The sequence below is a fragment of the Anas platyrhynchos genome, chromosome 29 (assembly GCF_047663525.1).
Source record: "Anas platyrhynchos isolate ZD024472 breed Pekin duck chromosome 29, IASCAAS_PekinDuck_T2T, whole genome shotgun sequence".
In the NCBI taxonomy this organism is placed as follows: domain Eukaryota; kingdom Metazoa; phylum Chordata; class Aves; order Anseriformes; family Anatidae; genus Anas; species Anas platyrhynchos.
Genome location: NC_092615.1, coordinates 4,313,848 through 4,328,064, shown reverse-complemented (window position 1 = coordinate 4,328,064; position 14,217 = coordinate 4,313,848). Strand labels below are relative to the sequence as shown.

The 14,217-nt window shown below is 51.4% G+C and overlaps 1 protein-coding gene across 8 annotated transcripts in view; it reads right to left on the bottom strand.

The window, feature by feature from the left end:
• PIP5K1C (phosphatidylinositol-4-phosphate 5-kinase type 1 gamma) overlaps positions 1 to 14,217 on the bottom strand; it is a 39,038-nt gene that overhangs the window by 10,647 nt on the left and 14,174 nt on the right. For all 8 annotated transcript variants that reach the window (XM_072029307.1, XM_072029306.1, XM_072029308.1 and 5 more), the window contains exons 2-10: positions 10,108 to 10,139; positions 7,759 to 7,845; positions 7,290 to 7,420; positions 6,555 to 6,672; positions 4,530 to 4,682; positions 2,105 to 2,404; positions 1,410 to 1,615; positions 654 to 737; positions 82 to 130 (exon numbers count right to left, since the gene is read on the bottom strand). In XM_072029307.1, coding sequence (XP_071885408.1) covers positions 82 to 130; positions 654 to 737; positions 1,410 to 1,615; positions 2,105 to 2,404; positions 4,530 to 4,682; positions 6,555 to 6,672; positions 7,290 to 7,420; positions 7,759 to 7,845; positions 10,108 to 10,139 — 1,160 coding nt within the window. The remainder of the gene's footprint in view (positions 1 to 81; positions 131 to 653; positions 738 to 1,409; positions 1,616 to 2,104; positions 2,405 to 4,529; positions 4,683 to 6,554; positions 6,673 to 7,289; positions 7,421 to 7,758; positions 7,846 to 10,107; positions 10,140 to 14,217) is intronic.

Here is a 14,217-nt window from a genome sequence, read left to right as displayed (position 1 = left end):
GGCACCAAGTAGCATAAATGAAGCCGAAGCAGGTAACCCTGCTGAGACCTGGACAACTCCTGCCTCTGCACAGACACTCACCCCATCATGGACAAGGGCCTTCCAGGTGTGTTCCAGCTTCTTGATGAACCTAATTTAAGGGGAGAAGCAGAGAGAAAGAAGGAATCAGCTGCAGGCATGTACTCCATGTCTAAGACACCTTTTGTACTCCGCACAGGAGAGATCGCTGAGCTGCTAATGACATCTTTGTCTGCAGAGCAGCTTTCCTCCAGCCAAGAGGTCAGCCGAGCACACAGTCAGCTCGGCAGCTGGGTCAGGACTGCCTGGGAACCCTCCAGGGAAGGAGGTGTGGGGCTGTAAGAGGGGCAGAAAATCACCCTCCACCCCTGGATGTATGCTGTCCGTCCCAGGCACCGAGACAGGGAACTTCTTTATGAGCAACTCCTCATACCTTTAAAAAATGGCTCTGTGTCACCAGCTGTTTTAAGGACAAGAACAAAATCCACAGCCCCCAACGTGCATCAACAGACAGCTTCAGGTAGCTTGCCTACTCATTATCAAACTCTTCAGGAGAGGAAAATCTTCCTGCTTTCATTCAGCATTAAAATAGATGTTAACACACTCAGAGGATAGATGAGTGCAGAGATACCTGCCTGTATGACTGAAGAATATCGATGATTCCTACATGGAGCAGGAGACGCTCTCCTTTGCCATTCACTGCTGGGATTCCTCCCATCCTGCAGGTAAGACAAAACCCCAGTGAGCACGGCCTTAAAACCAGCTGTAACACCCCGAGTGAGACCTGTGGAAGGGCAGGAGGCAGCACTGGAAACAGGACCCTGTGATGTGGTGGTCAGACAACCCAAAACCTGCAGTCCCTTTGTCAGCAAGTCACCTACTGACCCAGAGCTACGGGCTGCTCAGATCACCAAATATCAGCACAGGATCTGTGTTGCATGCCAACACCTCTACCTGGGCCAGAAAGCACCATGTTTTTTACTTAGCTAGACAATATTTTATTCTGGGGACCCAAGGCAGCACGAACTGCCTGCCTGTTAGGGCAGCAGATCTTTAAGGACGAACACATTCCCAGTGCCATCCCCACTAATACCAGTCCAAGGTGCAGCACCACCAGCACGAGCACACAACGAGAGCATGCAGGTAGCAGGCAGGCACTGCAATTAAGGATGCTGTTTGAAATGCCAAATATTTCCTGGCTCCACCGTGACTCCACCAAAACCAGAGCAGCTGGTTTCACACACCACAGCCGCTGGGACAGCTGAAGGCAGCAGGGCCATAACCCCAGCAGAGATGCCCATATGGCCCACAAGGGCCTCGGTTGGGGATTTCCTGCTCCAGCCTCCACCTCCGCCCCTGCAGCAGCACAAGAGGACCAGGTTTTCACCTACGTGTCGTCTGTGTCTATGGACTCCCCCCGGGCAGCCCCCCCCTGGATGGACTCCATGGCTGTGGAGTAAAGTGCCTTCTGCCCCACGGGGCGCTTCTCATCCGACGTGCTGTGGGCTCCCTCGGACTGCCGCTCCCGTTCTTGCTGGTCTATGTTGTGAACCCCGAGCAGGAGGCTGTAGTCCATGATTTTAAAACTTTCCAACACCTACAAATTAGTATCGGGTATGAGAATAAAGACAAAACATCAGGCCAGCAGCTCAAACAAAGCACAGACCCCAAAGCACGGAACAGCCCGTCCACCTTTATGCTAACAACTCCGCTGCCAGAGCTCGAACATTTCTGAGCTTGTCCGCATAGAATTTCCACACCCCGAAGGGCTGAGGGCACACCAGTAACATTGCTGTACCAGCTATCTGTTGCACACTGCATAAGAAAAACGTATTTGTTCCCAACAGCCCAGCTACAACTGGCAAGAATGCTGCAATTTTAGGCATCAGGCAGAGGGGCACGGGCTTAGTCCTTGGAGACTGTCACAAGATCCAACTCCACTGCTTTGCCTTCAGGGTAAAGAGCAGCAGAGGACTTATCCTGCTTTGGGGTTAGCAGATTAGTAAGGTTCTCAGTCATATGCTCTTCCTCATGCCTGAGAGCCGCAGGCTTTGTTAATCTGCTCCCCAAACTGCCCCCTCCTTACCAGGCAGTCTCGCTGCAACGTCTTCACCAACGCACTGAAGGTGTCTGCATCCAGCATCAGGCCCTCGGGCATGTCTTGGATGAAGTCCAGGTCTTTGTATGTGGGGCTGGACTTTTCTTTTTCCTTCTTGGACGCCCGGCGCTTATAGGTTGAGCCTTTCAAGTCAAATTTCAGGTGCATTTTCACCACACGAGGCAGGATGTTGTTCATCACCACCACGCGGATATTTTTGCCCCCTGATTGCACACAGTACAGTCCATAAAACTTTGGCAGCAGCGTCCGTGGATTCTGGTTCAGGTTCTGAAATGGGGTTGGAAAAAGCATCAGCAGAGGTCATTTTGAAGAGGATTCCTGCTGGTTTTGCTGTTTTCAACACAGAGCACATTAGTGGATCTTGGAGCAGACAGACTAGGGGTTCTTCACCTAGAGATTTTCTGAACTTTACATCAGAGCTCACTGCACACATCTGACCAACCCTTGTGTTGCAGTGGCTCTAGGACCTGAAAATACCACTCTGCCTTGAATACAGGGAATGAGATGTTCATCTCTCTCTGGGCAAATAACCAAGTCCGGAAATTCCCTGCTTTCCCCATCAACAGCAGCTAAAAAAGGGAAACCAAACTGGAAGAGAAAAACATAAATAAGTGGGAACTTCAAGTTTAAAAATAACAGCTATCTCCATCTCTTCAGAAGTGTCAGAAATCAAGAGCCGTTCTCTGGCCCAGAATAAACCAGGGACACGGTACTTTTTTTAAAATTTTAAACAAAACAACATCAATTTCCTCCTCCTTCTGGAGAGTTGCTTTATAAAAACACAGTTGGCCAGAGAGCACGGATATCCTGCTCTGCTATCATGTCCTTTTTTTAGGCAGCTGCATTATTAGGAACGACATGACAGACACGAATTGCTTGTTCAGCTTCGGGAAGAAATTTGGGAAGGAAACAGAACATCTCCGCATGCTGTGAAGGGAAGGACGGGCCTGACAGATTCTCTGACAGATGGGAGAAGCACAACTGCATTACAATTTCACGCCCCACATCTCATCTCACCTAGCTGGACTCACAAGCGAGCCCTCCTTGTGAGCGTGCTGTTCAGCACAGGGCAAGCTAAAAACAACAGAAGGAGCCGAGACCGAATGCAAACAGCTCTTGCCCAGCTTTAAGGTGACTCAGGTAAGCCCCCTCTGCTTCCTTTTTCACCCAGTCCGTTCACACTGGATGGATTTCCCCAGAGCAGCGTGTGTTAGCACCGCAGTGACCACAACCGTGTGAGTGCTACGAGCAGCACGTCCCTCGGCACAGACAGGCACCTCCGTGCAATTCTTTAACCTGGGTGCTAGCCAGGGCAACTGCACAACTCAGGGCCACAGTGCAGCTCCGTTCCCATTTATTTTGTACATTAGACAACAGCGATGCTTTCCAAAATCGCTCATCCTCTCCAGGAACTTCACTGCCACTTCCAAAATCACGCAGCTGGCTGCCAGATACACACCACAACCCAGCCCCTGCATCGTTCTAGCAAGTTTTCCCCAATGTGCAGAGCGAGACGAGTCTTTTCGGAACGGAGAGTGTACAAACACATAAATCAAACCCACTGCAACACGCACACAGATGGGGCAGCATTACCACCCCCTGCCATAAACACGACCTTCTCCTCGGCACCTCCATGGCGAACAAATCCCTGGGTGCTCCTCAGGGAATTGCAGAGCCCTTAGGTATGAAGCTGGATCCTTCAGCACAGTTATGCAGGGAGGCAGCTCCTGGTTTATTCGCCTCTCTGGGTGCTGGGCTTTGGTTCTGATTTACTGCTTGTCATCCCATGCGAGTGGGCCTCAGTAATAATAATACAGTAATAATACAGCTTGCTAGCACTCAGATTTAGGTTACAACTACCTGCAGCAGGCTGGGTGTGCTAAGCTGGTGGTACTGCAGGATTCCTGAGCTTGGCACCGCAGCCAGCAGGAGCCACAACAACTGACAGCTGCTTTCAGAGTAACTGTTCAATGGCATGCATGGGACATACCTGGGGCAGCAGTGGTTACCCCATAAAACCAAGCTGGTTGCATTACTGCAGTCAACGACCACCCTCAAAGCCAGGCAGAGGCACGGTGCCAAGCAAAGAAAGAGCCAGTGCTGGGAAAAGGGCACCCTGACACGGCTAGGAAACCATTTTCAGGCCAGAAGCTGTCGACAAGCTCACAGTCACCTCCCTCCACCCCCTCCACCCCCCCAAATTTACCTACAGAGCTTGCAAATAACTGGCAGGATTTGTGCTTCTGGGACTGGCTTTTGTGCCTGTTGATGTTGCAGTGGCACAGGGTGGGCAGGCCCCCAGAAACTGGGGTGGGGGACGTGCCCTGAGCAGCACCTGGGAGAAAAAAGCTGCCACTACAAACGCAGGTCCAAGGAGCTGGGTGATACCCACCATGTAGTAGCCAGGAAGGAGCTTCTGGAGGAATTCAGCTTCCTTGTGCATCACAGTTTTTATGATGAATTCATCATCGCTGGTGACATAGAAGAGAGAGCCACTGGCACCAGGGTTTGACAGCTCTATCAGAGGCTCGTTACATAATGAATACTAGGGAGGAAAAAAAAAAAGAAAAAAAAAGATGACGTTTTTAGCCCCAGCTCATTGCACACTGAGCTCTAGGCCCTTGAGGTCTTTCCCCAGTACACTGCCTCGTTGTGAGATTATGGGGTAGCAAAGCTTTAAAGGGAATTATTTTCATTATAGGCTAGGTCTAAGCAGCAAAGCTGATGGACAATTTACAATTAGAGAGTGAGATTACAGTTCAGAGCATCCCAACTGTTCAGAATCAAGCTAATCTGCTGCTTTCAGTAACATCCAGGCTTCGTAATGACATCTTATCTTCTCCCATTGTGCATGTACGTGCGTGCCACATTTAGGCTTCTTTCAGCACATTACTGCAAGCGCAGACAGACGGATAGGATTTTAAGAGACATGACAGTCTGCTCGGGGCACCGCGTCTCTCCGTGCTGGAGGGAACACGATGCACTGGCTGTTCTCAGCAGCCTCCTCTGCCCTCGTGCTCCCCTGCTCCAGATGTGTTTTACAGCCACATCTCACCCCCGATCTGTTGGAAACGCACGAAAAGGATGAGACCAGGTGTCCAAACACGGAGAGGGATCAGTGCTAAGAACAGCAGGGGGACCGCATCGGGAGGACAGTGCTAGATAACAGGACGCAAACAGCAGGTCCTCGGTTGAGGACATGCCTTGCAGCTGCAGAGAAATAGAAAGCAGAAGTGTGGACGTGCACTTTGCAGCGAGGGACCAACCCCAGGGTATCTGCGTAGGCTGAGCAGGTTCAGGGCAGCTCGTGTCAGAGCGGCCACAGCGAGAGGTAAGATGGGGAGAGGAAGGTAGGGGTACGTAAGGGCCATAATCAGAGCAATAAATTAAATGCTCATCATTACATACTGCAAACAGCTTTCAGCACTGCTCAGATTAATGATCCAAGACTTTATCAAGTTAATTATCTCATGCATAATTAAAGGCATTTGCTGCTGTGGCAGGCAAGAGAGAATCAGGGGAAACAGAAGCAACAAATCAGAGCTGTGACCTTTGCAACCGAGGCAGGCTCTTTGCCTCACCCGGGTTTTGAGCCACTCATCACATCAGCCAGCATTATCTCAGATGGCACAGATGGGGAGCGCCGTTACTGTCAAGCCGTGCAATGGCACAGACTTGTTTCTTCTTGTGTGTTTTCAGCTATGGTTACCCCTGCCTACTGCTGAAGTCAGAAAAAAATGGCTATCAGAAGGGGGAGGATGTGCACTCATTTAATGTGTCCTCCTTCCCAGTTCCACAAGTGTCCTGCTCCAAACATGCAAGGGGACCAAAATTAACCCCAGTGCACTCCAAGCCCCTCCAGCTTGTATTACTAGGTAGTTTAGAAAACAGCTCCAAGGAGCTTTCTGAGCACAAGAACAAGCTGTGTTTTATTCCGTCTGCATAAGATGATTAACACAGCTACACTCACATAGTTCTCAAGTGAGTGCACAAGGACAAATTCCCGTCTTTGTCCTCAGAGCCCCAGGGGACATTACAGGGTTGCACCCAGCCGAACACAAACCCCTTTTGCTTGTAAACACAGCAAGTTATTGTCACCACCAGCAAGAGAGGGAACCCCGTAACCCAGCTTAGCAGCACACGCTTAAGGCAGATCATTTCCTCTCCCTCCAGTGTGAGCTAACGAGGGCTTCGGCTGAGTGGTGCTGCTCTTACTGGGACGGTCACTGGATCTCCAAAACGGAACCCCTAAAGCCACAGCCTGTTCCCACTCCTTGCTGGGATCAGAGAGATTCCTTGGCTCTTCTCTGTCCCTTTTAGACAAGAGGAGCTGACAGCCTTGATTTAGGGGCAGATTTGCTGTATTGCTCCGGATCATCTCGAATAAAATAGAGAAGACAGAAAAATATATCCATACCAAATAATCATCTGGACGAATCCCAAAGAGTTCTCGGAAGTACCGAAAAGCCACCGGTGCATAGGTTTTGAACCTGAAGTCAGCGTAATGGTGAGCCGGGGTAAGATTACTTCCTTCACTGCACAAAACAGACATTACAGATGAGCGACCCTTTGTATCACCATTCAACAGATAGGTACGGCCACATCGAGGCTGCTGTATATGAAACTGAGCCTTGTAAAAATACCTCTTAGGAACAAAAAAAGAAAAAAAGCCACCCATAACAAAACAGCTTTCTTCTGTGGCAGAACAACAGGAAAGTCGGTTTAAAATTATCTGCCAAAACCTATTTCCAAAGACTGCAAGGAATAGCTTGTAAAGCTGAATGCATTTAACAGGGAACATAGCTTTCATGAGATTTGTTACAGAGAGTTAAAGAGCTCCCAGAATGAGCTTCCCCCTTGAAATTACGCCGTGTTTGAGATAAAAATTCTACAGACAGGTAGAAAGAAAGCACACAGCAAGACTAACAAACCCAGCCATACAGCACTGTACCTTACATTGTGCTTCCTTGCAAGTCAGTGTTCTGCAGAATCTAACACTTCCCACTGCTATGTTTGTATGAAATAGATGCATATTTAAAACATTCAGAGCATCCATCTCTGTGATCTAAAGACAGATGGAAGCTCTCTTGAAAAATCAGCGAGAGGAAAAGAAATAAATCATCCGTCCATTTTGTTTCCCTGTCTCCTTTACCTTGGGAAAAAAATGCTCTCCACCACGTAGAAGTCCTGCATCAGGACATCTCTCTCCGGCTTGGAGCTCAGATTGCCGACAGTATATCCAATCCCTAGCTGGATGGCCCCCTTCAGAGTGGATGAAGTGGTCTGGCAGAAAGGAAAGAGCCGTCAGTGAGCATTTCCCAGCAGATTAGAATAAAAATATTCCCTGTATTACAATACAGCCAAGTCTGTGACTTCCACTGGGTCATCCTGAGCAGCATACACTGCTAAACAAGTTCAGCTGACTCCTGAATAGGTGGATTCAGAAGGTCTGTAGCTCACAAGACTACACAGTCCAAGGGTGCTGCATAAAACCTAAATCAGACTGGTAGCTATTAACAAACTGAACCAGGAAAGCTCAGCTGTGCCATTTCTACTCCTGGCCCCAGCTTCTCAGCCTACCACTGACATCGCTACCGCCCTCCCACACCCCAAAACCAAACCTTTTTGTAAGTGGTTTCACCAGAAGCATCAACACCTCGATGGCCGATCTTCTTTCCTTGGCCAGGCTGTCCTGGAAGCGATGGTCCCTGCAACGAAAGGGCACGGTGACTTCCCAGCAGAGCACAGGCTGCATCACATCACCACGGTCATAAGGGATGGAGCGATCGCTACTACTGTGGAAAAATCTGCAACCAGGTCTAATTGGCACTGGCAAGCTTTTAACAAGGCTGTCTGAATTATTTATTCATCCTTCAAGACAGGAGGGGTGAGAATACCCAGCCGCTCCACCCGACACCCTCAGCACTAACGGGGCACAGACCCTGAGCCAGGGAAGGTCAGCGCTGCCTCCCAGCTGCCAGGATTCCCCGGTTGCCTGACTTTGGTTTCTCATCGATTAAAAATAGGGCTGTATTAAATCAAACTGCGAGAAGCATATTTTTTAAAAATCCCATGCCCTCAGGTTTCATACCAACGCCTCGCACTTGACTTGAGAAATAAAAGGCGGATAACAGGGATAACGCAACCCCACTCCTGTGTTCACACGGAGATAATCCATTTAAGCAAGATCTCATTTGTTAACAGTTCAAAGGACAAGCCCACACAGGGTGAACTGCAAAAACAGCTCTTCCTGAAGTTCTGCAGAGTCTACAGAAACGCTGTAGGGCTGCCAGCACTTCAGAGGGAGACCAAATCTCCTCCTACCCCATCTCCTCCTCTACTTCTGAGTCCATCCAGGCCGTTTTTGCTGATCCAGGAGGGAGCAGATGGCAGCTGTACCCTGACCACCCGATGTGACCACGTTTGGTGAGGCCGGACACAGCTCCTGATGCAGCCCCAGGGCTGGGACTTGTTCGCTGTGCCACGGGGCAGGGTCCCACCTGCTGCCCGCTGCCCGAGCACCGCAGAGCCCATCAGATAGCTGCGACGGTCAGCGAGCACCAGAGACTTTTGGGGTTTTGTTACATTACAGAACAGCCAGGCCTTGGATGCACTTTAAGCAGCGTGCAGCGAGACCCAAGGTCATTTCCCAAGTGACAACATCACATCGCTCTCTCTCTAAGCGCTGCACACACTCATCTCTCAGAACTGATGTCTACAGCAGACAGCGCATAATTTTGTTCAGACTACAGAAGCTCTTTGTGTTTTAGCTTCTAATCAGGAGCTTGCAGCTATTTCTGGACAGGCTGCCTGTACTTCTGCAGCTAAGGGGCAGCCTGATTTCTCCTTCAGAGCCTCACTTCCTACTCTGTTCTAAACATTTAGCACAGCCGAGCTCGCATCCAAACACTCCTCCTCCACGGAGGTGTGATCAGCAGCAAAGATTTCCTTGCAGCTTCGAACCAGGGAGCTGCACCCTCTTACACGCAAGCCCATGCTGCACTGTCCCACCTCTCCTTGTGGCTCGTCACCATCCTCAAAGCATTAACAGAGGTGGGCATTGGTTAGGAAACCACTGCTGTATGAAAATCAGTGACTGAAGTCTTTCACAGTCCCTCACTCTACTTGTACTGCGTTTCCAGGGCAAGAAAGAGGGGAGCTATTTGTATGTTGAAATAAAGCAATTAACTTTTACAGGATTTCAGTTTTCTACTACGCATATTTCTGGGCAGTCAAAAAGAATTAAGTGCCACATTCCTGGCAGCTTACAGAAGAGTTTTCTATTCATGTATGCTAACGTTCAGCATCTCAGGTGAGAAATATGAAGGGCTATGTCAGAAAATCAGATAAAACAAAAACCATTTGAACACGGTGCCCTAAACCACAAGTGTGGGCTTCAGGGAACAGCTTTCAGCCACAGATCCTCCCACCAGATTCCCTGCTGCCAACTGTGAAGAGTTTTGCTCCAGAAGGTACCAGTGATTCAGCAACCTGAGACCTGGAGACGTGCAGAAAATCAGTCCCCCAAGATGCTCCCACCTCAGGGCTCCCTACTTTACAGCCACCTTGCCCCCTCCCAGAAGGGGACGAGACCCAGCACAGAGCCCTGGAGGTGCCCAAGATGTGGAGTCTCCATCTGGAGACAGGAGGAGCTCCAGGTGCTGGTATGGAAGAAGTGTCCCCAGCCAGATCCAGCCACTCACTGGCAGATGTCACGGAGCCACAGCCCAAACTGGGCACAGGGAGGGCAAAATCCCTTCCCATTTCTCTGTGGCTGTGGTCACACCAACACACAGACACCAGAAAGCTGCCATTAATTTTCTGTCTCCCAAATAACCTTACCAATATCAAATTTTCAGTAAACTTCAATGTATTTTAAACCCTGGCCCTGTTCAAAAAAGTCATGCGGAGGCATTCTCAAGAGCTCTGCGTTCTCATTTCTCGGCACAGGATTTTCAAGAGCATCTCACCTCAGTGATGGCTGCTTTCTTTGGTGCCAGACCTGAGGAGAAAAAGGGAGAGCATTAGTACAAGTAGTCACAAGAGATTAAAACTACTCAGACAATAGCCTAACGCTTTGTTCCTTCAAGCAGGCTGGAAAGCCTTTAAAGCTTTTGCTCAGTTTTCAATTTCAGGAGCCTGAAGTTATTGGGTTCACCCAATTTATAGGAACACAAAGGTGCACCATTTTTCCTAGCAATATTTTTTCCCCGAGGTTTCAGCACAGAGCTCTTCCTAATCCCTGCTGCACTGCGAGCAACAGGCCCATGCCGCAGGCGGTTACGCACAGCGGCCCAGACACGGAGCTGCTTTCCAGCCTCCCAGACGGCCCTTGACAAAGCATATCAATAATTGAACCTATTTATAGAACACGAGGTCCAAATATATCACAAAATCAAATCCATCATTTATTTCCACCCCTGCCTTTGGGAGAAGCCACCACTTCCCCATTACGGCGAACGGCAAAAAAAAAAACAACAGCATTTTGCCTGAAGCTTTCAGATACGTGACCAGAGCTGGAAGCACCAAGCCATAACCCACAGCCCTCCTCCAGCTTCTGCTCCCCTGCCCCGGCCGTGGCGAGCGCTGCGAGGAGTTTGGCAACCGGGGAGGAAGCGGCGAAGCCACGCACGGGTCCCACGGCTCCAGCCCGTGCCCCTCAGGGACAGGAGCGAGGACCTGGAGCTGCCCGCCCAGGAGGAGGTTGTGCAACCTGCAGGCCTGCAGCAGGGGTTTTGTTTTGCAAGAGGCCAGGGAGCAAAACTCGAGAGCTGTGGCCACGCAGAAGCGGGGCTCTTCGTGAGCCCTTGACCATTCCCCACTTAGGGCGAGGGGTGGGTTACACAAGCGCCTGTCGGCACGCGAGCCCCCCAGCTCGAGAGGAATATCTGCAGGAGCTGGGGGCAGTGGGAAGTGTTTGGTCCTTCAGGCCAGAGAGCAGGGAAAGCCCTGGAGGAACCAGCCCAAGGCGCTGCTACTTCAGCATCTCCCCAGCTGGCCAAAGAGGATTTGGGATGGTTTAACCGGGGCGACCGCTCGCCCTCCTAAAACACAAGCAGAGATGCTTCAGGGCTTGTTTGCAAAGGAACCTGAGCAAGAAGTCAGGCGTAAGAGAGCACGCTGCTCTGCAGCTGAGAACAGCGATTCGGGTATATTTCAGGAAACATTTCGAGTGGGAAGCAGAATAAAACCAACAAAAACCCTTGGCGGGCACAGGGGAGATGGAATCGCGCTCAGGCAGAAGCGCTGAGGTTATCTCAGGGGCCTGGGCGAACTGGGGATGCCCCGATGCAAACAGGGCACGTCCACGGGGTATTTTTAGCATTCAGCAATGCGAGCCCCCAGCAATGTGAGCCCCCCGACCCCAGGCTTTGCCTGCCTCTGTCTCTCCGGTGGTGAAAGCTCCCAGCACCCCGGGACCACACCGCGGCTCAGCTCGGAGAATCGCTGCCGCCGGGCATCGCCAGCTCAGACACTGCACCCGATCAACGCACGCTTGGGTCCTGAGCTGGAAATTAGATCTTGGGCCTAGGACAAACGATTTTAAGGTCATTCAACACAAAGTCCAGCAAAGGGCAGAGGAGCCAGGGCACTGGGAGCTCCCTGCTGAGCACTGCATCGGCCGGGAATGGCGCAGGCTGCTCCGCTCTCCGACTGCCCCACGCTGCTGACGAGCCGCAGTAATCTCTTTTCTGCACTTTGTCACAATTCCAGAGCAGGAGATTATCTTTAATTTTGTGATAATTACCACAAGCTGCTTTCCTTCTCAGCTTGTAAGTGTCTGCTGCTGTACACGTACCAAGTGTGGAATCAACACCGGCGGCGTGCTCACAGGGAGGGTGCTGGGGCGAGAGCCGGGGGTTGCCAGGAGGAACGATGCTTCAGGTGGCCAAGGGCATCACCAGCAAAACCTCTCCAAAGAGAAAAATCGGCTTTATGAAATCAACCCGTCTAGGCAGAAAATGAAAAAAAATCTTCCGCTGGGTCCTCAGCACACGGTGCTCGGCTGTGCTCGTCTCAAACAAGCTGACAGATGGCCTTGCAAAAACTGATTTAGCTACAGCTTCGGGGTTATACACAGCCACGAGAGCTGGCGCTCCGGTCTGCGGGGCAGCGGAGCTCTGCCGGGGGAAGTTTCAATACTTAGCAAGCTAATTGAAATGATTCTTATCCGATTTGGTGCAGCTTAATGAGGGGGCACTCAGGAGCGAGGAGCAGCTCCAGAAGGAGAAGCCGGGGATGGAAGCACAGCTCTGGGCGCTGCGTTGGGCGCTGCCCTGCTGCCTCCAGCTCCTCTCCTCACCCACACACTGCTCCTGTTCGACCCCATGCAGACCGAAAATTCACCGATCCTTCAGGCCTAAAAGCAAAGCTTCCCAAAAACCAGAAAATCTCGTCCTTGCTGCCCGTGACCTATACCGAGTTTAAGGTAAAAACATGGGTTTCAAGTTTGATTCATGTGCAGAGAATAAATTAAAAAATAAAGCCAAGTAAACAGTCCCTGGGATCTCTCAGAACCAGCTAAAGCTGGTGATTCCAGCCATGGAAGAAGAATTTCCTAAGGAAGTTTACAAACAACCAAGCAGAGCTCTTATGTAAGACCTGACAGAGCAGACTTCTTTGTAAGACACATGCATAATCACACAAACGTTTATAACTGATAAATATTTCATGCTTTAGGATGCACCGGAGAAGCAGTGGGAGCAGCCTCGAAGAGCTGGTGGAATTATCTGGGCTCCTCTGCCCAGCAGAGAGGCTGCTGCATCTTCAATAAAAGCTTCAGTTGTTTACTGGGAGATGCACACAGTGACAGCAACTAAAAACACATCGGGAATAGAAACACCACGCCAGCAATTCGGCTGGAAGCTGGGAGATTCTGGAGAGCCCCACAAATGCTGACAGAGGTCTGGGTCTGATTTCACACTCATCTGATGAAGAGCAAGAGGGCACGAGCCACCTGAGCAACCTCCTGGGACAAGAGGAGGGGAAGGCTGCCGGCAGGGTGCGAGGATTGATTGTGGGATCGGGCTGGGACCCAAATCCTGCGGGGAGAGGGCGAGGGCACGAGCTGTGCGCGGCGCAGGCTGTGCGCATGGAGCAGATGCGTTGCGGGAGAAAGATGGAGAGAGAGGCTGGAAGCAAAACACATCCGTCAGGAGAGACAGCTGTTACTCTCCATAAGGGACCGCTGAGAAAATTGAAGTTCAGGAAACAAAAAAGCGACTCGGAGAAGATGCCAGAAAACTCGCCGCGGCTCGGAGCGGCACCCGAACCGGCACGCAGCCAGCCAGGGCGGTGTGGAAGGGCAACCCGGCCAGCAGGGAGCAGCCCCTCAACTTCTCACACCCAAACTGCACAGCTCCGGGTCCCAGCGAGCAGCACTCGGGACCAGGGCAATGAGCAGGGTGGAGGAGAAACCCCAGGGGCAGCAGCAGGGCTCCGCAGCCACCCCGAGAAGGCAGCTGCTTGCAGCCTGCCTGCCCCAGGCACCCAGGATGACCTGCTCGGGCCTCACACGCTGCCTCCCTGCGTGACGGCACCGGGTGATTGGGATGAGAAGCATCCAGAGGATGCAGGAGATGCTCAGAGGAGGTGTGGGGGCTGCTCCCCCTGTGGTGCAGGATCTCTTCCCAAGGAGCTGCACCCGGCTGCTTTCAGAGCCTGCAGTGCCCAGGGTGCTGCTGGAGAGCTCGGAGCAATGAAAATGAAGCAATCTGAGATAAATCCCACTTGTTGGATGGAGTCTGTAAGAGCTCTAGAAAAGCAACGCAAGCTTTGACACCAACACGAATCCCTCGGGATGGTTTAGACCCCATCCAAAGCCCAACAGTTCTTTGCAGGGAGCTGAAATGCTGGCGTTCAGCAGCATCACACTGCGCCAGCATCGAAAGCCGGAGATCAGCAATCCCATCTAATCCCTCCTCGACACCCAGGGCCGGGGTCCTGCGCCTCCCCACACCTCCCTTTGCCGTTTGGAGCCCCCTGGAACCAGCCCCGCTGGGGGGGAAGGATGCTGGTGGTCACACACCGTGCTCTGCTGCACCATCGCCATGCCCCACGCTTTCCCCGTGCCCTTTGTC